General features: G+C 34.7%; 3 protein-coding genes across 3 annotated transcripts; all 3 read right to left on the reverse strand.

Moving 5' to 3' along the window:
* Positions 1 to 546: 546 nt before the first annotated feature.
* LOC133681562 (NAC transcription factor 29-like) lies at positions 547 to 4059 on the reverse strand. The gene is made up of 4 exons (XM_062104638.1): positions 3458 to 4059; positions 2406 to 2687; positions 1033 to 1655; positions 547 to 941 (listed from the first exon to the last, which is right to left on the reverse strand). The coding sequence occupies exons 1-3, from the start codon at positions 3923 to 3925 to the stop codon at positions 1539 to 1541; spliced, it is 867 nt and encodes a 288-aa protein (XP_061960622.1). The 5' UTR covers positions 3926 to 4059; the 3' UTR covers positions 547 to 941; positions 1033 to 1538.
* Positions 4060 to 8159: 4100 nt separating this feature from the next.
* On the reverse strand, positions 8160 to 9776 carry LOC133682267 (uncharacterized acetyltransferase At3g50280-like). Its single transcript, XM_062105550.1, has one exon. It carries the CDS (start codon positions 9649 to 9651, stop codon positions 8284 to 8286), a length of 1368 nt encoding a protein of 455 aa, XP_061961534.1. The 5' UTR covers positions 9652 to 9776; the 3' UTR covers positions 8160 to 8283.
* A 5312-nt stretch (positions 9777 to 15088) lies between these two features.
* LOC133682139 (uncharacterized acetyltransferase At3g50280-like) lies at positions 15089 to 16840 on the reverse strand. The gene has a single exon (XM_062105404.1). The coding sequence runs from the start codon at positions 16607 to 16609 to the stop codon at positions 15242 to 15244; it is 1368 nt and encodes a 455-aa protein (XP_061961388.1). The 5' UTR covers positions 16610 to 16840; the 3' UTR covers positions 15089 to 15241.
* Positions 16841 to 22150: the final 5310 nt, after the last annotated feature.

Raw genomic sequence — 22150 nt, forward strand, 5'->3', positions numbered from 1 at the left:
AAAGTATGCTAGTTGCCCAAGCCAAGGATTAGACTTCAAAGGGGGAAGAAAAAGAAAAGATGAGTGAAGGAAAAAAGAAAACCATCGTACAAGGTCCTCTTGCTAGATGTTATTCAACGGCAGCTATGTATCATGTATATTGTCCAGGGTAGAGAGGTTGGTGGTGGAGCAGACACAGGATATTTAACCCACCAAACAACCCATTAATAACCCGAAATTTCCTACAGGTTGAGCTGGGCAATCATCAACCACAAGTCTGCAACTAAAAAAACGCAAATAATAACAATAATTAAAAAAAAAAACCTGAATCTTGAAAGTATATTAAAAATCTGTTCAAATAAAAACCAACTGTACAGTTTGATCGTACAAATCTACCTGCAGTCCATGTTAAGAACACTAAAGGGAATATGAACTCAATAACATGTACAGTGCAAGGGATGACATGTTAAAATGCTAATAAACAATTCCAGTTCATGTCTCACCAGCATCTCACTCTGCATCAGCTGACAGGGTAAGAAGATACATGAATCAAGAGACAACGGCATGGGATTATAAAAAGATTTATTTAGAATTCACATTCATAAGAAAGCCATCCAAATATGCTACAATAGAGTTCAGAAATGGAATACATGACAGGGTAAGCTTAGAGGTCCTAGAGAGAGGAGAGGAGACTAATTTACAATATGTTTTAAGATGCTAGAAAACAGAACATAAGCTGAAACAAGTCTAATTGCCAGGGTAAGGCTGGCAAAATAGGGAAATTAACATTTTCTCATAGATGCAAAGAAACACCCTGCCATCAATAGAAAAACGGCGAGATCACAAAGTCAGGTGAAGCAATCAATTCTCAAAGATTTTATATTCGAGCTTGCCATCATCTGACACATTGATCTCATTGCTATTCTACTGGAGCAAAATGTCTTATATCTGGCATAGGAAATCTGCACATAAATTACACGAAGAATCGCTGAGCAGTTCCTTTAATAGGAGAGGAAAGCAGAAAACTACAACAAAGATGTAGCATGTATTTACCTGTAATGATGAAGCAATTCCTTCAATGGATTCTAAACCCTTCTTGAATATACTACCCTAAGTGATAGGGTTAGTATCCACATCTCATCCAAAACTACCCTTCCAATCAATTCTATTTATAGTTTCTCAACCACTTCTCAAATATACTGTTTCAGGTAGCAAGTGAACCCTGAGCATCCAGGTACCACAATTTTTCTAAATATCACTCTTTCAATAAACTTTCAAATCCCTCCTTCAATTAATTGTATCTGAAAATAACTGAACCTTGACAATTCCTTCTATGGTTTCTTAACCGCTTCTCAAATATACTGTTTCAGGTAGCAAGTGAAACCTGAGTATATCCAGGTATCCACAATTTTTTTAAACATAACTCTTTCAATAAATTCCTTCTATGGTTTCAAACCCTTCCTTCAATTAACTGTATCTGAAAATAACTGAACCTTGACAATTGAAGTTAATATCCACGTAGCTTCAAAACTAACTCTATCAGCTTCTGTCTTGGATGATCAATCCACAAGATCATCCAGCTCTATAAAATCTCCCTCTAAAATGGATTGTAACTGCTGGGATGTTTCAGCATCTACATACATGTTACCACCAGTAGGGCCAGATGTCCTCCTAACCTGCATTCCAGGCAAGTAAAAGGATGTGTATTAGTACCTTGGAAACAAAGATAGGACTTATTATGAGAAAACAGACCGAATGAACATGGAAGCTGGATAAATTTGATGTATAGTATGCCACTACAATATGCCAAAAGGCTTCAGAAAGAAGTCACAGATATATATGTAGCAGATGTGCATCACCCACATAACATAGTAACAGATGTGGTAGACTGGGGCATTACAGAAAAAAGCAGTTTCATGATATTGAGAACATTACGAAGGTTGAAATCTCAACGAGGGCTCAAACGAAATAAGGAGACAACTGAGATATTGCAACTATTTGTCAAAATATGGAATATTTGTCGTCAAAATGCTGCATGTATTTTTTGGGAACTCTGTAAACTTTGAGGTCTTGACTGCAAATCATACTTTTCACATTCATTTGAAACAAGCATATAAAAAAAAATAGTGCAATCGAACAAAAAATAGCCATATTGTTAAGATGTAAATCCATGTAAATTACACCAATGCAAGTTATGCTACTTAAAAACCCTGATAACAGTCTTCCCTGTGTGGTCATGAGGCTGAGATAGAAAAGGCAATAATCCTTAGCACATAAGCATACTGTACATGCTATGTGTGAACAAAAAATAGCACTGCAAGAAAGGGAACATGTGACAAAAATAAAATAAGATGCAGGGATGCAACACAATAATGGTGGATATAATATAGCTAAATCAACAGGCCCAAATACTATAAGCATCTTACCGCCTCGTTGCATTGACTGTCTGATGGAAACTGGAAACTGGAAATAGAAAGAGGTCTAGTTGTGACTTGATCATCAAGCTCTCTATCCAATCTTGCAGAATATCTAGATAAGTCATTAGGCCCCTTAGCCTTAGCAATGCCTGGTGTGAGGAATTCATCATGCTGAGCACCAATGCTGGGTAAAGCAGAAACACTTTCTTCGGCACAGGAACTTACAACATTCTCTGAAATGCTATTTCCTCCACGAGACTTGACAAATACCCGACATAGAACAAATGAAGCCTGCAGGTGGATCACATAATGAGGTTTCCTAATAGTGACAAGAGGCAATTGAATTAAATAATCCTGTGTCCAGATTGCCAAATTTTTTGAAACTTAATCTAAATTGAAAAATCTCAATAGAGAAGATAAATAATAAATTAACTCAATACAATAAAACATATTAAATAGATCATAACACACCACTTCAATTTTTCAAAATGCAAAAAACAGATGAGTGGTATAACACACAACAATTTGACATGTTAATTCCTTAATCTCACTTCAGTTTTTCAGAATTGTTTGTCAGCTGTGGAAACTAGGTAACCAACAAATGTGAAGCAAGGTCCATCTATCAGTTGCATAATTGATCAAAGAAAACAACTTTGCAGAGGTAATTCCATAATTGATAGTTGAATTCACACAAGTACATCGGCAATATCCAGATTAACATATGGACTATAAGCAAAATTACATTACTTGACCCTAAGAAAGCATCATACAGGACCATGTTACTTCATTAAAGATTACTAATTACAACGATAAGCTCTAATATGCGACAGCTTGCAATGCCAACACTTCCAAGTATTCCCAAAGCATAAAAACAAGATTCATTTCACGATGCAGACATAGAATTACAGGTATTCACAAGATCCTAGACTTATAATTAAAGCCCTGAAATTTCAACCTCCATAAACTCTCCAATAAAATCATAAAATCCATACTCTTAATCAAAATAAGACAACTAATTACTCAACAAAAATTAACAAGCAGGCCCAGAAATTAAAATTTACCTTAGCATGATCGACAAGAGCATACTCGTACAAAACCCAACCAGTCCTGACTGCACTCTTAACAGAATTCCCCATGTAAAAAACAAACCTAGTCCTTGTACCCATGACCGCCTCCCCGCCTGGACCCACCACAACATCCCTAACCCTACCACTTATCCTCCAAAACCCTCCCTTTGCCTTCCTCCTCGGAACCCTAACTTGCTCCTTCGTATAACAATACCAGTGTCTCTTCCTCGCTTTATAACCATACGCATAGCACGCATTCTCAGGTAAATCAAACGGCTCGTAATCGTACAAATCCAGCTCCTTAATCAAATCATAGCCGTTGACATCATCGGTGTCGTTAGGAATGGTGCGGTTCTTGTTTTTGAGGTAGTAACAGAAGAGTTGTTCGTCGGAAGGGTAAAATCGGCAACCAGGTGGGAGTGAAGACGACAGCGTTTTGGGGTTTGTGTTGTTCTCTTCCATTGAAGTATTCGTGAGCGCAGCAAAGGAAAAAGCCTTGCGGGGTCGAAGGGGTTTGTATATAGAGAAAAAGATGCGTGCCCTTGAAGTTTTTCGCTCACTCTAGTGCTACTCTGGTGTATGTTCGCTTCATCTGCCAACCACACCTTAATTTCTCTGTTCTTTTTTTTTTTCCCTGGTTTAATTTTTCACGGGTCAAATGTGGACTTTTACAGTAACCTGCGTGGAGTGTGAAAAACTGTCATGCTTCTAGCGGAGCTTATCCTATCTAAGACGACGTTTGGTAATATGGTAATGGTAGGGTTTTTTTTTTTTTTTTTTGTCAAATAAAAAAAAATATTAGTTGGGCAAATAATTTCTGTATTTTGCACTCAGTCGTATTAACTTTTATTTATGAAAAATTATTTTTTATTTATTTTATATTTAAAAATTCATCAAACATTAATTTTAACCAAATATATTTTTAAAAATTTAATTTTTTAAAACCACAGCTAAAAAAATGCCTAACATTCCCTGAGTTTTTTTTCTTAACCCACGAGTATGTTTAGAATTATGTGAATTTCATTTAATTTGAAGGGTAAATAAATTTTATAGTTTGAATTGATTTAAATTTTAAATGGAATTTAATTAATAAACAATGTGCAAAAGTTGCTACGATAACCTCTCTCACAATAAATGTTCAAAACAATATTCTAAAAATAATATTAATACAAACTTTTCTACTCGGCATCAATCCTTGTCATTATATTCGTGTTCCTCGTAAGGTATATTATCAATCTTCCCTTTCCTTTTTTTCCCGAGTATTTCTTTTTATTTTTTCTATATTAAGGGCAAACTAGGTGAGATTGTTAATTCAATTAATTTTCATATGTGTTTCAAATAGTATAATTAAATTTAATTGTATAGTTTAGTATTTTATTATAGATATAAAAATTATAACAAGTTATCATTTAAATTCAATTTTGCTTATAAATTAAATTCAATTTAGAATCCTATTTGTTTTCAAATAGGGTATAAGAAATTTTGAAGATGATTTTCAGACCCTAGATTTAATATAGAAAAGAGTTTGAACTATTGGATTCTCAAGTCATCTAAAATCAATTATTTTTAATTAATTAGTATTGTTCCACCTTTTATTTTTAACAAAAAAAAACACTAATTGATAAAACTAAATTTAAATTGGGTTTAGCTAGATTAATCAAATCACTAATAATTTAGGCAAGTTTATGTATTTTTATCGAGTCATTGTTATTTTATTCAAGCTTAGATTTACTTTAAGCCGGGTTTTAAATTATAAAATTTTCAAATAACTTGCACCGAAGAAGGCTCGGATTTAAAAGTCATGAAAACAATATTTCAATGCATATTATACCCTCTAAGCCTATTCATCTGTATATATATGTCAAATATATATATTTTTAATAATATTTGTTTTTTTTTTAATTTTGCTTTGAAAGACTTTGCATTTTTAACCAATTTTAATGTCAAGAATGAAAGTAACTTCCAGTGGAGTTTTAATCTAGCTATTTACGCTATGAATAATGCAATACACATGAAATGTATCCTCTACCATCCATGCTTGCTGGTTTGGTAGCATGTGAAGTCCATCCATCGAGCCCTCGATGTGAGTGGTTGATATTACTATAAAATTAAGGCCCCATTTACGTTGTTGAAAAATGATTTCTTTATATTGATGAATTTTATAGAAAATAATTTTTAAAAAATTATGTTACTGTTTGATATTTGATTTTATTATAAAAATAAACCAAAAAATATTTTTTATTATCAAATAGTGTTGTAGAGAATAAGTTAAAAATAATTTAATATTTTTTTAAACAATGTTATAAATCTTGTAGTATTTTTTATTAATGTATTTGCAGGCAAACAAACGGAGCCTGGTGGGCGGTAAATATTGCAGGCTGATTAGGAAGGAGCAACGACCTTACCTTTTTCGTTGTCAAATTGTCAGAGGACCCACACCGTGGAAAAATTTGTCCTGTCCCGAGCTGAGTTGGCTGTCTGATGGGGTAAGGGTTGACGGCGACTGGGTTTTGATTGGTCAACGTGGAATGAAGAAGAACTAACATGACCTTCGAGGTATGGTTGAGCTCCCCGTCCTGCTGTGTTGTTGCTTTTTATGGCTTCTATTTCTTGAGGTGGTATAGAGTGATGGTATAGCTCTGAGGGATGCTAGTATGAAAGGAAACACGTTGGTAATTTGGGGAGAGTATGAGACGGTGGTTAACTTGGTACTCGCTCCACAAGTTGATGGATGGAGTTTAGTGAGCACGTGTTTAGCGCAACACGCGAGTTTGTAATTTATCTAGGTATACATGCGGTGTGTGCGAGTAGTACAAGGAATCGTTGAAAGGGACAAAAGGAGATACCACTGGCACTGGAGGGGAAAGAGGTACTCTTTTTTCCAATGATTTAGGCTGTGCTGCCTCTTTTGTTTTCCGGCTGCGTACTGGCCCAAGGCCCAAACTAGCAATAAGTAATAATACTCCTAAAAGTGACCGTATTTTCAACTGTAAAAATGTATTTGCTTTATAATTAATGTTTTTTTAATACATTTCAACAATAAAATTTTGATCGTTCGATAAAAAAAATTATTTTAATATATTTTTAAGTAAAAAATATTTTTAAAATATATTATCATATATTATAATACCGAATATACACTAAAATTATTTATATTGCCATGCAAAACATATTTCAAGATAAAAAAAATATCAAATTAATATTATTTTCTTTAAAGCATGGGGTTACACCACTTAAACTCATCACTAGTTTTTTTTGCCCTTGTAGAAGGGGTTTGAATTTGTGAAAAGGTAATATAAACTTGTGATAGAGGCCATGCTTGATTATAATAATTCAATCTTGTGATAGATTTACTTTTTAGATATTAATAATATAAACTTCTTTTTCTTGCATTTACCATCCTTGTCTCTTTCCCATATAATTATAGGTTTGAGTGGATGAGTTGATTAAAAGAAATTAGAACTAGAGCTCAATATCTAATAAAAAAAAAATAAAAAGCTAAAATCTTAATAAAAATAATTCGGCCGGTGACCCGCAAACGCACCAAGAAAAAAAGTGCATTTCAGTCAAGTGGGTTCCATTAATCTCATTGCGTGGTGGCTCATTTGATAAGAGCTAGGTAATATTTATACTGGTCTATTATCGTACTGGTCCAATCACCGATGGCATTACAAAACCTCGTCTAGTTTCGCGTGTCCTTCAGACATTCTGTTAATTTTGCATTCAATCTGGTATCTTATCGTTGAATACTATGATAAAGGTTGTGTTTTTCTGGCTACACACCAACGATGCTTTAGAAATATTTCATGAAATGGATGCGGTTTACAAAAGCTGGTCCAACTCATTTCGTGACTGCATAAGTGTATTGTAGGGTAGTGGTTATGATTTAAAATATTTTTTTATTAAAAATATATTGAAATAATATTTTTTTTATTTTTTTAAAAATTATTTTTAATATTAGTACATGAAAATAATCTAAAAATATAAGAAAAAAATCAGTAAAAACAACTCAAAATTTAAAGGAACATAGTTTACTCTACATTTTCAAACAAATTTTAAAAGTGCCGAGTTTATATGCAAGTGGAAAATTTCACATCCATTAAAAATAAGAAATTTGAGATACATGAGTCTAGGTTTCTAGATTAAAGTGGTGTTTATTGTTTAGAGTCTGTTTATTTTTGTGTTTTAAAAATAGTTTTGAAAAAAATTGAATTTTTTTTCTTTGTTTTAAATTAATATTTTTTGATATTTTTAGATTATTTTAAAGTTATGGTATCAAAATAATATTTTAAAAATAAAAAAATATTATTTTAATATATTTTTATGCAAAAAACACTCTAAAAAACAACTGTGATTACAATTACAAAAACCTCATGAATTCTCAAGCATGCTTATCCAGACACGAATCCAAGTAACTTCTACTAAAAGCAGCTAAGCTAAGTTCAACGGAGACAAGTGTGGCATGGTTGGTTGAGTTCCCATTGTTGTCAGCCAAAAATTGAGTGAATGTGCACTTTCATGGTTTTCTTCGTCGTACATGATTGAGGAAGAAAGTAGTGGCATTATACTCGAATTGTGAAGATGCTTTATTGGAGGGGGAGTCGTGTTCGATGTTCAATGTGGAGGAGAGACTAAATTCTGAGAGAGAGGTCTGTTGAATTCCTTATATGAGTAGAGTTCGATTTTGGCTCCTGAGTAAGGTGTAAATTATTTATGTGTTCTGAGATTAAAAAAACAACCAAAAAACAGAGAGAGACATGATGATAATCAACTGGGCACGGATTTTTTGCAAACTATGTACTCTGCTGCTAGCAGGACTTTTAACAAGGAGATGGAGAGACAACATCCATGAACTCCTTGTCAGATTCAATAGCAGTCATTTCATCAGGGGAGAGGCAAATCTCCAACTCTATACTTCCTCCACCTTCATGTCCAGGATAAGCTGATGCTTTCCCACTGAACTTAAGTGCATATCCACTACGAAGTGCCAAAGCCTTGCCCAACCCAAATTCATTCCCGTATTTGTTGAATCTCGGCGAGCTCCCCATCATCACACTATGCGGATCAAACAGCTTGCCTATATGGTTAATAAACGGAGACTTTAACCACAAGTTGAGAAATTCCCTTGCCTTTTCATCACCGTGACTCACCACAGCTTGATGCAATTGCCATGCTGTCCATCCTAGATTCTGCTCCAGCAGCTCACCTGCTGTGGAAACCCCAGCTCTCAGTGCCTGAATTGAGCATCCAAAGTAGTCAGGAGATAATGGTGGATTCAATCTTGACCGATTATTGGTAGCCAATCTGCAACAGGTTACTTGATCACGAGGTAGATTGCGTGCGCGTGTTATGCATCTCCAAACAAGAGCAGACAGGGACTGGAAAGATGAAATCTTGTTGGTGTTGAACTCTGCGTTGGCTTTTGCTTTGAGTCTTGCAATTGATTCTGATGAGAAGTGAAACATCCTTTCCTTGAGTAAAGGTGCTTCAAACGGGCTTAAGAATTGCTCATGGTGGGTGAAAGGAAGACTCAGTGCTGGACCATGACCATCAGGAAACCAGCGGTTGAGAACAGGTGGGCGCGAGATGGAGACATCATTTCCTTTCCCTTGAAAGATTTCAGACCACATATTAAAGAAATGCCAGAAAGAGGATCCATCAACGATACTGTGATTAACGGAACATCCGATGAAGATGCCATCAATTAGCTCTGTCACTTGAATTGTCAGCAAAGATTTGGTGTGACCATCATGGTTGAGGGCTCTATCATGGTCGAAGAATGACTGAACAACCAATGGCACATAAGTAGGTGAAAGAACATCTGATGCAGTGAGGTCAACGGTTGCATAGGTAAATCTAGCTCCTGGGCTGTTATTGCAGTTCACGAAGACCACGTAGGAAGGTGGGTTCTCACTCTTTGATGTTGCAAGGCGTCCGGCTAGCGGGTAGAAATGAACAAGAGTGAGAGAGAGTGACTGCTTGAGATCTTCCAAGAAATCCATGATCTTGAAGCCCAGTTGATTTTCTGTTTGTGGTGGTTTGGCAAAGAGAAGTCCCTTTTGAATATAGTGAGAAGAAAGCATAGCAAGTTCCCATGGTGCCAAATAATAAGGCTGTTTTGCTTCGTCTACGATGTGTTTGGGCGTGATAAAGCACTCTGAGATGTGTGTGACAGTAGTGGGATTCATTGCAAGAAGGGCACTACTTGTTTTACTCTTCTTCCTATCTTGCCCACTTCAGATTTGCAGCTCCAGCTTTTATTCCCTCAGCTAAGCCTGAAGTCTTCTATTCAATATCTTGGTAGTAAATAAATATTTTAGTTCCTGTCAATTCCTTCTTTTAAGGCCTCTGTATTGTAGTTTCGCCAGCTTCCCATTTGATAATTCCAATTAGCAACTGTTGATGGTTTATTGTTTTAATTATGTCCTTTCCTTAATCCGACAGTGGCTGAAATAGATATTGAAGGGCAAGAACAGTAATTTTTGGAATTGTTGATGGTTTGCTATTTTAATTCAGGATCTACGTTAGATATTATTTGGTGATTGAGATTGCATCGTGTGATTTTTTTAAATAGATTTTTTATTTGAAAATATATTAAAATAAATTTTTGTTTAGATTTTTTTTATTAACATTATCATATCAAAATTATTAAAAAAATATTTAAAAAAATTAATTTAATATTTTTACAAGTTAAAAATATTTTTTAAAAATACAAGATATTCTGACAAATACTCGATATCCATGTGGGCAAGAAAGTTTGCTCCTGTCCAGTACCCTGTTAATCACATGAGATTACAACTAATCTTCTTTCTTATTATCAAGCAACTTGCTGCTAATTCCTTTTCGTTTTTCATGATATGAAATCCCAGCCTCAGCATTTCAAATGCCAAATGGTTGGATCTTGAATAAATAAATTGACCTTTCAAGTAAGGTTAAACTCCTCCCTTCTGTTCTGCTGTTCCCTTTCATGGCTTCTATCTCTTTTTTTGTGGTGGTACAGGGTGATGCTATAATTAACTCTGAGGGAGGTTAGTATGAAAGGAGGCACGTTGATGATTTGGGGAGAATATGAACTGCTGGTTAATTTGGTCTAAGACCCCATAAAAACATAATCATTGTTGTAAAAGTATGAAGTTTTATTAAGCAAGAATCCTATAAAACATGAAAATATAGATTTAATTATCTTAAATATCCGCAGTAAATATTACCGGACATAAATATTCCTATCAATGGAGGTGCGACGACTAGTCATCCAGCTCTCCCATCACAAGCACAAGATGATAGATAACACATGCTTTATTGTATTCTCCTTTTCTGTTACTAGCATTTTTGGCTTTTAGCATGAGCTGGATAACACTCCTTTTTTTCTTTTCTTTTCATAGTCAGTTATATGATACTAACAAAATAGAATATACAGTATATATATCACTCCCTTCTGTAAAAGGAACGCAAGTAGTGTGGGAGAAACAAATTCAATACAGGTAGAAAACTTCTTCATCTCTTCCATGAGTCGGTTGTTCTTCTTTTCCAGTTTTTGATAATTCTTACATGGTATCAGAGCATGATTAATTATTTTCTTTCTCCAATCAAACCATGGAAGAACAATCCCCAATTTCACAATCTGCAAACACCCAAAGTCCCAAACCAATTTCTCCCTATTTCAACTTCACAGATCTAAATAATCCATATCGTATGGAAAATGGGGACCGCACAACTTTGATTCTTGTCACTGAGTTGCTCACCACTGAAAATTATGTCACTTGGTCACGAGCAATGTGTCGAGCACTTAGGGCGAAGAACAAGCTTGGCTTCATTTCTGGAATCATTGCTAGGCTGGCGAGTAAGGAGGATCCTCTGTTTGAAATGTGGGAAAGGTGCAATGACATGGTGGTTTCTTGGATACAAAATGCAGTCAGTATTGATATCAAACATACTTTGGCTTTCGTGGATGATGCTTAAATGGTGTGGACAGAGCTTAAGGATCGTTTCACCCAACAAAATGGTCCTCGCATCTTCCAACTTAAAAGAGATTTGGCTGTTCTTCGACAGGACAGGGACTATGTGAGTACTTATTTTGGTAATCTTAAAACTCTTTGGGATGAAATGATTATTTATAATCCAATGCCATTATGCACATGCAGCCAGTTGAAAATGTTGAATGAGAGGTATCAAAGAGATTATGTTCTACAGTTTCTTATGGGTTTGAACGATCAATATACTAACGCTAGAGATCAAATCATGCTAATAGAGCCTCTTCCCAGCATTAACAAGGTGTTCTTAATGATCCAACAACAAGAGCAGCACCACCAACTCGCCAACAACACTCCTTTTTCTAAGTCTATGGCATTGGTCAGTAAGTTTTTCCATACCTCTTTTAACACAACTAAGATAAATTTCACAAACTAGAGGAAAGAAAGGCATTACTGTTCATATTGTCACACACAAGGTCATACACTCGAAAATTGCTATAAAGCTGGAAATGCTGAGCCTCCAGTATGTTCTCACTGTAATATGAGTGGTCACATGGTTGAGAAATGTTACAAGCTTCATGGGTATCCCCTAGGTCACAAGCTTTACAGAGGAAGAGTTACAGGTTCCTTTACTAATCAAGCTGCTTTGTTGATAAATCCTTATCAGGAGGAGGAAAGTGAGTAGAAAATGGTTTTCACCAAAGAGCAATATCTTCATCTCATGAGCCTTATTCAGCCCAAAAGTCCTTTAACTGCAGCTCCCCCGACAAGTCAAACTCCACCTAATTCAAAAACCAGTATCACATCTTCAATTCGAAAATCCACTAGAAATAGGACTGCCCCTAAATACTTGCAGGATTTTCACTGTCAACAAGCTGCACTCACTTCATATTTTCAATCCACGGCACATGTATCATTCCCTCCTACAAATTGTTCTTTTCCCTTGTCCAATTACCTTTCATATGATTGTTTTTCACCCAAGTTTCAAGTTTTTTCTTCTCAACTTTCTATCATGGTCGAGCCAACCTCCTATTCTGCAACAGTTAAGGATCTAGGTTGGTGTAAGGCAATGGATACAAAATTGCAAGCTTTGGAAGAGAATCAGACTTGGATTCTCATTGATCAGCCTCCTGGGAAAGACACCGTGGATTGTAAATATGTCTACAAAATCAAGAGGAATTCAGATGGCAGTATAGAGAGATTGAAGGTCAGATTGGTTGCTAAGGGGTATACTCAACAAGAAGGCATCGATTATCATGAGACTTTCTCTCCCGTAGCCAAGATGGTGACTATGCGATGTCTTTTATCAGTTGCTGCTGTTCGTGGTTGGCATTTGCATCAATTCGATGTAAATAATGCTTTCCTACATGGCGACTTAGAAGAAGATATTTACATGAGAAAACCACCAGGGTACAACAAGGGAACAACAGGATAGGTGTGCAAGCTCCTCAAAAGCTTATATGGTTTGAAGCAGGCTAGTAGACAATGGTATGCAAAGCTCACCTCGTGCTTGTTGGATTTTGGTTTCTCTCAGTCAAAGGCTGATTACAGCCTGTTCACCATGTCCACTAGCACTTCTTTCACTACCCTTCTTGTTTATGTCGATGACATAATCTTTGCCAGTAGCTCCATCGACAATATCACTGCAGTTAAGGATTGCTTGTATGATAGGTTTAAGATCAAGGACTTAGGTGCCTTGAGATTTTTTCTTGGAATCAAAGTGGCAAGATCACCTATAGGAATACACATATGCCAACGAAAGTATGCTCTTGATATTTTAGCTGATTCGGGGATCCTGGGTTGTAAGCCAGTCAAGATTCCTATAGAACAAAATTCCAAGCTATGCAAGGATGAAGGTGACTATTTGGATGATCCCTCTATATATAGAAGACTCATTGGCAGATTGCTTTATCTCACCATCACCAAGCCTGACATTAGTTACCCAGTCCAAGTTCTGAGTCAGTTTATGGATAAACCTTCTAAAACTCACTTGACAACTGCTCATAAAGTTCTGAAGTACATCAAATCTGCACCTGGACAAGGCTTATTGTTGTCTGCTTCTTCGAACTTAGAGTTAATTGCTTATTGTGATTCTGATTAGGCTTCATGCCCTGATACTCGTCGGTCAGTTACATGATATTGTGTTCTACTTGGCCAGTCTCTCATTTCATGGAAATCAAAGAAACAGAGCATAGTATCTCGGTCTTCTGCAGAGGTAGAATACCATGCCATGGCTGCCACAGTCTCTGAGCTCACTTGACTTCGTTTTCTACTTAGTGATCTGCATATTGAACACTCTCAGGCAGCCACTCTTTACTGTGATAATCAAGCTGCAATCCATATTGCCTCAAACCCAGTTTTCCATGAACGTACGAAGCACATTGAGCTGGATTGTCATCTTATCAGAAATAAAATTTTGGAAAGATCCATTGTCACAATGCATGTCCCTACTCACCTTCAACGAGCTGACCTTCTTACAAAGGCACTTCCCTCTTCCCTTGTGAGCTCTCATTTACTCAAGCTAGGAATTGTCAACCTACATTCCTACCAATGGAGGCACGACGACTAGTCATCCAGCTCTCCCATCACAAGCACAAGATGATAGATAACACATGCTTTATTGTATTCTTTTTTTTTTGTTACTAGCATTTTTGGCTTTTAACATGAGTTGGATAACACTTTCTTTTTCCTTTTCTTTTCATAGTCAGTACACTACACAGAATAGAATAAACAGTATATATATCACTCCTATAAAAGGAACGCAAGTAGTGTGGGAGAAACAAATTCAATACAGGTAGAAAACTTCTTCATCTCTTTCATGAGTCGATTGTTCTTCTTTTTCAGGTTTTGATAATTCTTACAGTAAATAACTAGTAAACAACTAATTAGAAAAAATAAATTTGAAATTATCAAGGAAAGTCTAAAATAACTCATTAGTAATTCATTGTTAATTGGAATATTAAAATAAGAACTCTAGGATATTGATACAATGATTAAAAAGACTTCTTTCTCTGTTCTTGAGTTCAAATTTCAGAATAACATGTAACTGAATTTATTATTTTTTTCATAATTAATATGTAAAAAATTTGACTAACAAGGTCAAAACCCAATTTTTAATCCATTAATTTATATTTTTTAAAAAATTTAATCAAAATAATATTATTTTGATTCTTTAAATTATTTTTTGGTTAAGTGACCCTCCAACCTGTTACTCTCGTTTGCAGCTCCATCTTTTATTCCCTTAGCTAAGCCTAAGTAAATCTCAACCCTATATCTCCTCTTCATAGCAAAACACCATTTTGAATTTGAAAATTGAAACCGAAATTTTAAAATATAGGTAAAGTGACTCATAGGCTTACGAAAAAAATATAAAGAATGAAATTATTTTATGATTCATTGTCATAATTTTATACACGTAATTTGCTATTATGTTTAGGCTTTCAACCCAAGTGAAACATATTGACCATTACGTTATAAAATTTTATTAATTATATATTTTTTTTAAAAAAAAAGATTTGCTAACCAATCATTTTAATTGGTGAGTTAATACGTTTTAAAGGGGTGAAAAAAAACCAAAATATTATTCAGTGGGAGATGATTTTTGCTGTGAATGCTTTGGCTCCTGAGGAAGGTGTAAATTATTTGTGGGAAATGATTGAAAAACACAAATCTTTTCATTGCATTTTCAGTACAGATGCAGAGTAAATTATTGATTTGTGTTCTTAGCAAAAAAAGAAAAAGAGACATGGTGATCATCTGCTTGGCACAGCTTTTTTGCCAATTAAGTACTCTGCGGCTAGCTGGACTGTTAACAAGGAGATGGAGAGACAACATCCATGAATTCCTTATCAGATTCAATAGCAGTCATTTCATCAGGGGAGAGGCAAATCTCCAACTCTATACTTCTTCCACCTTCATGTCCAGGATAAGCTGATGCTTTCCCGCTGAACTTATGTGCATATCCACTGCGAAGTGCCAAAGCCTTCCCCAGTCCAAATTCATTCCCATACTTGTTGAATCTTGGTGAGCTCCCCATTATCACAGTATGCGGATCAAACAACTTGCCTATCTGGTAAATAAAAGGAGACTTTAGCCAGAAGTTGAGAAATTCCCTCGCCTTTTCATCACTGTGGTTTACCACAGCTTGATGCAATTGCCATGCTGCCCATCCTAGATTCTGCTCCAGCACCTCACCTGCTGTGGCAACCCCAGCTCTCAGTGCCTGAATTGAGTTTCCAAAATAGTCAGGAGATAACGGTGGATTCAATCTTGACCGATTATTGGTAGCCAATCTGCAACAGGTTACTCGATCATGAGGTAGATTGCGTGCGCGTGTTATGCATCTCCAAACAAGAGCAGACAGGGACTGGAAAGATGAAATCTTGTTGGTGTTGAACTCTGCGTTGGCTTTTGCTTTGAGTCTTGCAATTGATTCTGATGAGAAGTGAAACATCCTTTCCTTGAGTAAAGGTGCTTCAAACGGGCTTAAGAATTGGTCATGGTGAGTGAAAGGAAGACTCAGTACTGGACCATGACCATCAGGAAACCAGCGGTTGAGAACAGGTGGGCGCGAGATGGAGACATCATCTCCTTTCCCTTGAAAGATTTCAGACCACATATTAAAGAAATGCCAGAAAGATGATCCATCAACGATACTGTGATTAACGGAACATCCGATGAAGATGCCATCAATTAGCTCTGTCACCTGAATTGTCAGCAAAGATTTGGTGTGACCATCATGGTTGAGGGCTCTATCATGGTCGAAGAATGACTGAACAACCAATGGCACATAAGTAGGTGAAAGAACATCTGATGCAGTGAGGTCAACGGTTGCATAGGTAAATCTAGCTCCTGGACTGTTATTGCAGTCCACGAAGACCACGTAGGAAGGTGGGTTCTCACTCTTTGATGTTGCAAGGCGTCCGGCTAGCGGGTAGAAATGAACAAGAGTGAGAGAGAGGGACTGCTTGAGATCTTCCAGGAAATCCATGATCTTGAAGCCCAGTTGATTTTCTGTTTGTGGTGGTTTGGCAAAGAGAAGTCCCTTTTGAATATAGTGAGAAGAAAGCATAGCAAGATCCCATGGTGACAAATAATAAGGCTGTTTTGCTTCGTCTACGATGTGTTTGGGCTTGAGAAAGCACTCTGTGATGTGTTTGACAGTAGTGGGATTCATTGCAAGAAGGGCACTAGTTGGTTACTCTTCTCCTTATCTTGCCCACTTCAGATTTGTAGCTTCAGCGCTTATAGCCGCAGCTTCTATTCAATTTCTTGCTGCCCAAATTTGGAAGGGAAACATGTGATGCTCAAAAAGTTGCTTCTAAGCATATAGATGAGTAGAAATAACTCATCGAAACCATGCATTTGCAGACGCTGCTGAGATTTTCGGAAGAAATTTTAGAGTATCAAGGGAATAGTTACTTTTATTTATTTTTTTAGCACAATAATTTTTTTTATTTATCAGATAATTATTTCACTTGCTCTTTTATTCCGTTTCAATAAAATAAAAACTTACATGAAAAAAGGTGAAATTTACCTTAATCAAAAGTTATGCCATTATTTTTGTCATGAAAAAAAATAAAAAAATACCTTGACATTTTTCTAATTTATGAAAACACTATATTTTAATTACACAAACTTTATTTTTCATGTTGCATTTTTTGTTTTTCCTGGAAAAATATAGTAATATTCTATTACTCAACACACTCTTAATGTTTATTTAAGTTCGTTTCATGCGTAAATTGGTGATATAACATGTTTTTCTGTTCTATGACTGAGTCTGTTTTTGAGCAGAAGTAATGGCTTCCAAAACGACAATACAAGGAGGCAACTGCTCAACCGGAGTGGAGGTACCTCATCTGCTAGGGGATCATTATTTTTTTCCAATTTGGTGATTAAGAGGTGCTAAGCATTTTATATACCTAATTAAACATTATTTCATTGATTTTCCTTTTCATTTGCTATTGCTTTCAAATAGCACTTAGCCCAGGCTTCACCGCGGATCCACTTTTTGTGTGTGTAAAAAATGATATCCAGGTTCACTCACACGCATCAAAAGAATAAGAAAATGAAACCACTCGGATTGTAGCTCCGGTAGGGTTGAATAAGTTAGTTTTAATTTAATGAAATGATAAAAAAAAAAAATTGGTAATGATAAGCGGATAATTTTTTAAAAACAAATTACCATAATAACTTGAAAAAAAAAACTTTGAAAGAGCATGATTAGATTTAAAAAAAAAAACAAAACAACTTGGTTGGTTCGAGTAAACTCGAGGTTGTGTGATAAACATGTAACTTGAATAATAAAAAACCGGCAAAACCTATAACTCAAATAATGAGATCGGGATAACCTGATAAATTACTATTTTAAAACCCAACTTGGCAATTTAACACATAACCCGAGGCCTAGGCCAGGTTTCAACAAAAATAGAGAGAAAAAATGACATGGTATGATCCAATAAAAAAATTGAGTAGCCTACAACCCAATTAACCTTGGAAAAATATAGTCAAAACATGTTAACCTTCTTTTAAAATAATGTTATTTTTATAAAATTAAAAAATTAGATTGTCTCAAGTTAACCCATGTCAACCCACCTAATAAGGTTAACCCCGGTCAACACACCTGACCAGTGACTTGCAATGGGTTGATCTCGGGGTCGAGTTTGAAACTATGCGATAAATAACTTTTAAAACCCATAACAAGGGTCATTGGATCGGAAGCACTGTATATGAAAAAACCGAGAAGTACAATCCTCAACTAATCAAATGTCGAATGATAAAATTAGAAAAAAATTAATTACACGAAAGAATCTAAAATTAAAAATAGAAATTAAAAAAAAGTGAAAATAAAAATCAAAATAAATTAGACGGAAGAATAATTCTTTGATTGGAGGGTTAAATTGAAAATAAAACAAAAACAAAAGAAGAAATAAAAAAATAAGGATCAAATTATAAAAAAAACATAATAAACTTAGAATGAAAAATGAAATTAAAAACCATCAAGACTTTGATAAAAGAGTCGAGAAAAAATTAAAAATTAAAGAAGAAGAATCAAATTGAAAAATATTATATATGACAAATTAAAATTAAAAATTAAATTATAAATAAATTAAATTTTAACAAAAGGACCAATGATAAAAACTAAAAATTAAAAGAATAAGAATTAAAAATTAGCTTACCAAGAGAAAAGGGACCAAACCGTATTTTTCAGGTAAGAGAGAAAAAAAAGAAAACAAAACAAAGGCCAACCATAAAATACTTACCCAACAGTCATCGACACGCGCTGCTTTGAGAGGAAAAGAACGCGGCAAAACTTCTAGCGACATGGCAGAAGGCTAATTTATGCCACTAAAATGCTTTACATGTGCTTTCTAAAGTATTTGGGTATCTTTCACATGCTAGCACGTGCTATGCAGATACTAATGACTTCTTGAGATTAAAAAAATATTTAATTAATAAAAAAGAATATGAATGCAAGAACATGTATGCCTTTGACACAATTAGAAAAAAAAACCGGTGAAAAAAAATACCTGAAGACCCTTGACCCTATGGTTTAGTTTTTTTACTCCAAGAGCACACTTGTCAATCCATAACTCATTAATAAAATTAAAAGACTTTTTAACCCCTCCCCTCTAGGTTTATAATTTATTATTTTAAGAATTATTATGTCATTTTATTGTGCTAAAAAATACAATAAAGACAACTATACTCCAAATTAATTCTTAATGACTAATGATAGGATTTCATTTTTCCTGAAAGGACTAAGATATCAATACACTGTTCATGTGAACAGTATAAATGGATTTGGGTCAACGTGTTTTTCGAAGGGTATCTAGCTTTTGTTAATGTACGTCTTTCGTTTCTTAAATGTTCCTTTTTTTTATTTTTTTTTATTTTTTTTTATTTACGTGGGTATCCGGACCAGCTTGCACGCACCACGACTAATCCCACGGCCCACTGAACACCCTGCAAACCCAGTGGGCATGTAAGGTACCGCGAGGATGACAAACATGCAAGGACTCGAACCCAGGAGCAGCAGGAGGAGACAAGCCCCTCCTACCGCCAGGCCAAGACCCTTATAAATGTTCCTTTTATTCATTGAACATGTGATTTCTGCGACTGAAGTGCTTCTTTGCAATCTTCTACAAATTTCCTTTTCTTTTTTTGCTACACAAGTAATTCAAACAGACATGCAAATGGAATTTTGTCAGAGATTTTGGTTTGTGTTTTTGTGGAAAGATTTTTGAATCAGAGTGTTGTTTGAAGCAAGAACCTTCATACTCTTCCAATGTTTCGCTATTGGGACTCGCAACTGTGTGGAATGCATCAGAAACCGCCCACCCTTGGTCGTATGGAAGAACGTAGCAGGCAGCTTGAAGCGGTCACTTTGCTAAACAACGACAAGATTTAGACAAAGCACCATCGCCACTCAAACAGTGCGTGTTTCTGTGGAACCGCCTGCCATTAATGCTCACAATGAATGCTGTCCCTCGGTGGATGTCGTGGTAGGGACAAAAACACAAGTATTGTTTGAAATTTAGATTCATTGCCCAGTAATTTGAGAAAATTAAGGATTCTAAATATAAACACTAGCTTTAGATGTTTAGATAATAGGTTTAGAAAGAAAACGATGTGACTTTTACGATATTTTTTTTAATGAAAGATTACTTTTATTATCTACTTTGTTTTCTAAATTTATTATTTTTAGTTGTTATTAATTGCACTAGCCTTTTATTTTTATTTTTATTTTTATTTCTTGATTTTTAATTTTCTTGAAAAACTTGGTGTCATTCCCTAAAAATAAAAAACTCGTCCACTTTGTTGACGTTAAATTCTAAAAAATATTTATGTCAAAATTGTTAAAAGTAAATGTAACCCATATTTAATTTTTAAATTTAGATGTCAGTTCTTAAAAAAAAAAACATGTAAAAAATGATGTTTATTCCTTAAGAAAACAAAATACATTAAATTTAAACAAACTAATAAACAAAGTATTTATCTGGGATTCAGACCAGGTGGGAAAAACACAAGAAATCGCTGGGAAAGACAACTGTGCCATGTGGCACGTGCGCAAGCCACGCGATAATCAGTTGACTATCTCGGAAATCGCATGCGCGTGATTCCACCTGCGTCAATTAAAAAATTAAAATACACCTGTAAAAGAATGAGTTAAATTGGCAAAACAAGACACCAGCTCCTCCCCCCGAGCAAGAAACTCATTAAGATGAAGTTTGTTATGATATGGAGTCGAGAAATCAAGAATTTAGGATAGCCAACATCAACTATATAATAAGAACTATATAATAAGGATCTAAAATTAATTAACACCATTATTAGTCATAATAATTATAAAAAATGATTATTGGAATGATGGACATCTCCTTTTCTTTGAATCAAGGATTGAGTTATTGAGTTAGATAATGTAGAAAGAAAAAAAATTATCATTTGAGTAATTTTTAAAAATTAAATCCATGTGAAAATGACCTAGTATTTTTTAAAAATAAAAAACTCTGGTATGATTATATTTTCTTTTCAAAAAAATATTAGTATCAACAATAATTTTTTATTTTTAATATGATAAGCCTCATACCAAAATACCTAACTTTAAATTCTAAATTTTACCTAAACTCACTTAAATCTAAAATCTAAAGTTTAATTCTAACTAAACCCTAATAAGCAATATTCCACCTCCATTGTTATAACTCAGTTTTTAAATGTCTTTTAAAAAATTAAAAAATCTAAATTTTGTTATTTTTTTAATCTTTTTGTGTTAAAAGAATCTGAAAAATCATAAAAAAAACAAAAAATAGTTGAAATTTCAAATTTGAACAAGTAATTAAGTATTCGCAGGCAAAAATAAAGTTTAAGAATATTTTTGCACATTGAATAGGAAATTGAGAAAAAAGTTTAAAGCAGGTTTGTTTTTATGTTTTAAAAATTATTTTGAAAAAATTTAAAATTTTTTTGTTTTAAATTAATATTTTTTTTTAATGTTTTTAAATTATTTTAATATATTAATATCAAAAATAATTTTTTAAATATAAAAAAATATATAAATTTAATATATTTCTAAATAAAAAATATTTTAAAAAACAACCTCATTATAACATCAAATATGCTATAAACTGTATCAGCCACCTCAGCCTCCCTTCTCCCACACCCCCACCCATGGTCTCTTCCACCGGTGCCTGCCCCTTCCCACTTTCCAGAAACCGAGCGTAATACCATAACCACAAAGCCCGACCTCTTCTCTTTCAACCACCACTAGGACCAAACTGCCGTTTCCTTTCAACCCAAAACTATAGTCACCACTGCCCCTCTATTTTATAATTATACCTAAACCGCCACCAACAAACCAACCTTCTCCCTCACAAACCGAAGCCATTTCTCCACCGAGACCACCAGCCACCCACAGACACCAACAGCCACCCACCCCACATTTATGTCAACCACAAATCAACCCGTGGTGACACGACCTCTCTTACCATCCAGCCGCCAGCCATAACCAAATCACTGGAAATCAACATTTATATGAGAATAACGAGCTATAAAGAACAAACGATATAACTGTAAGTCTGTAACTTAACTGTGTGAAGCTTTGTATTTTTTACTTCCACGGACAAAACAGTGGAAAAAATAGTTATTTAATTATACTAAAAGGTATCCAACTACCCCAAATCATAAACAAAACTTTTTTATATAAGAATAAAACAGTAAA

This window comes from Populus nigra, chromosome 2 (genome assembly GCF_951802175.1).
Source record: "Populus nigra chromosome 2, ddPopNigr1.1, whole genome shotgun sequence".
Classification (NCBI taxonomy): Eukaryota; Viridiplantae; Streptophyta; class Magnoliopsida; order Malpighiales; family Salicaceae; genus Populus; species Populus nigra.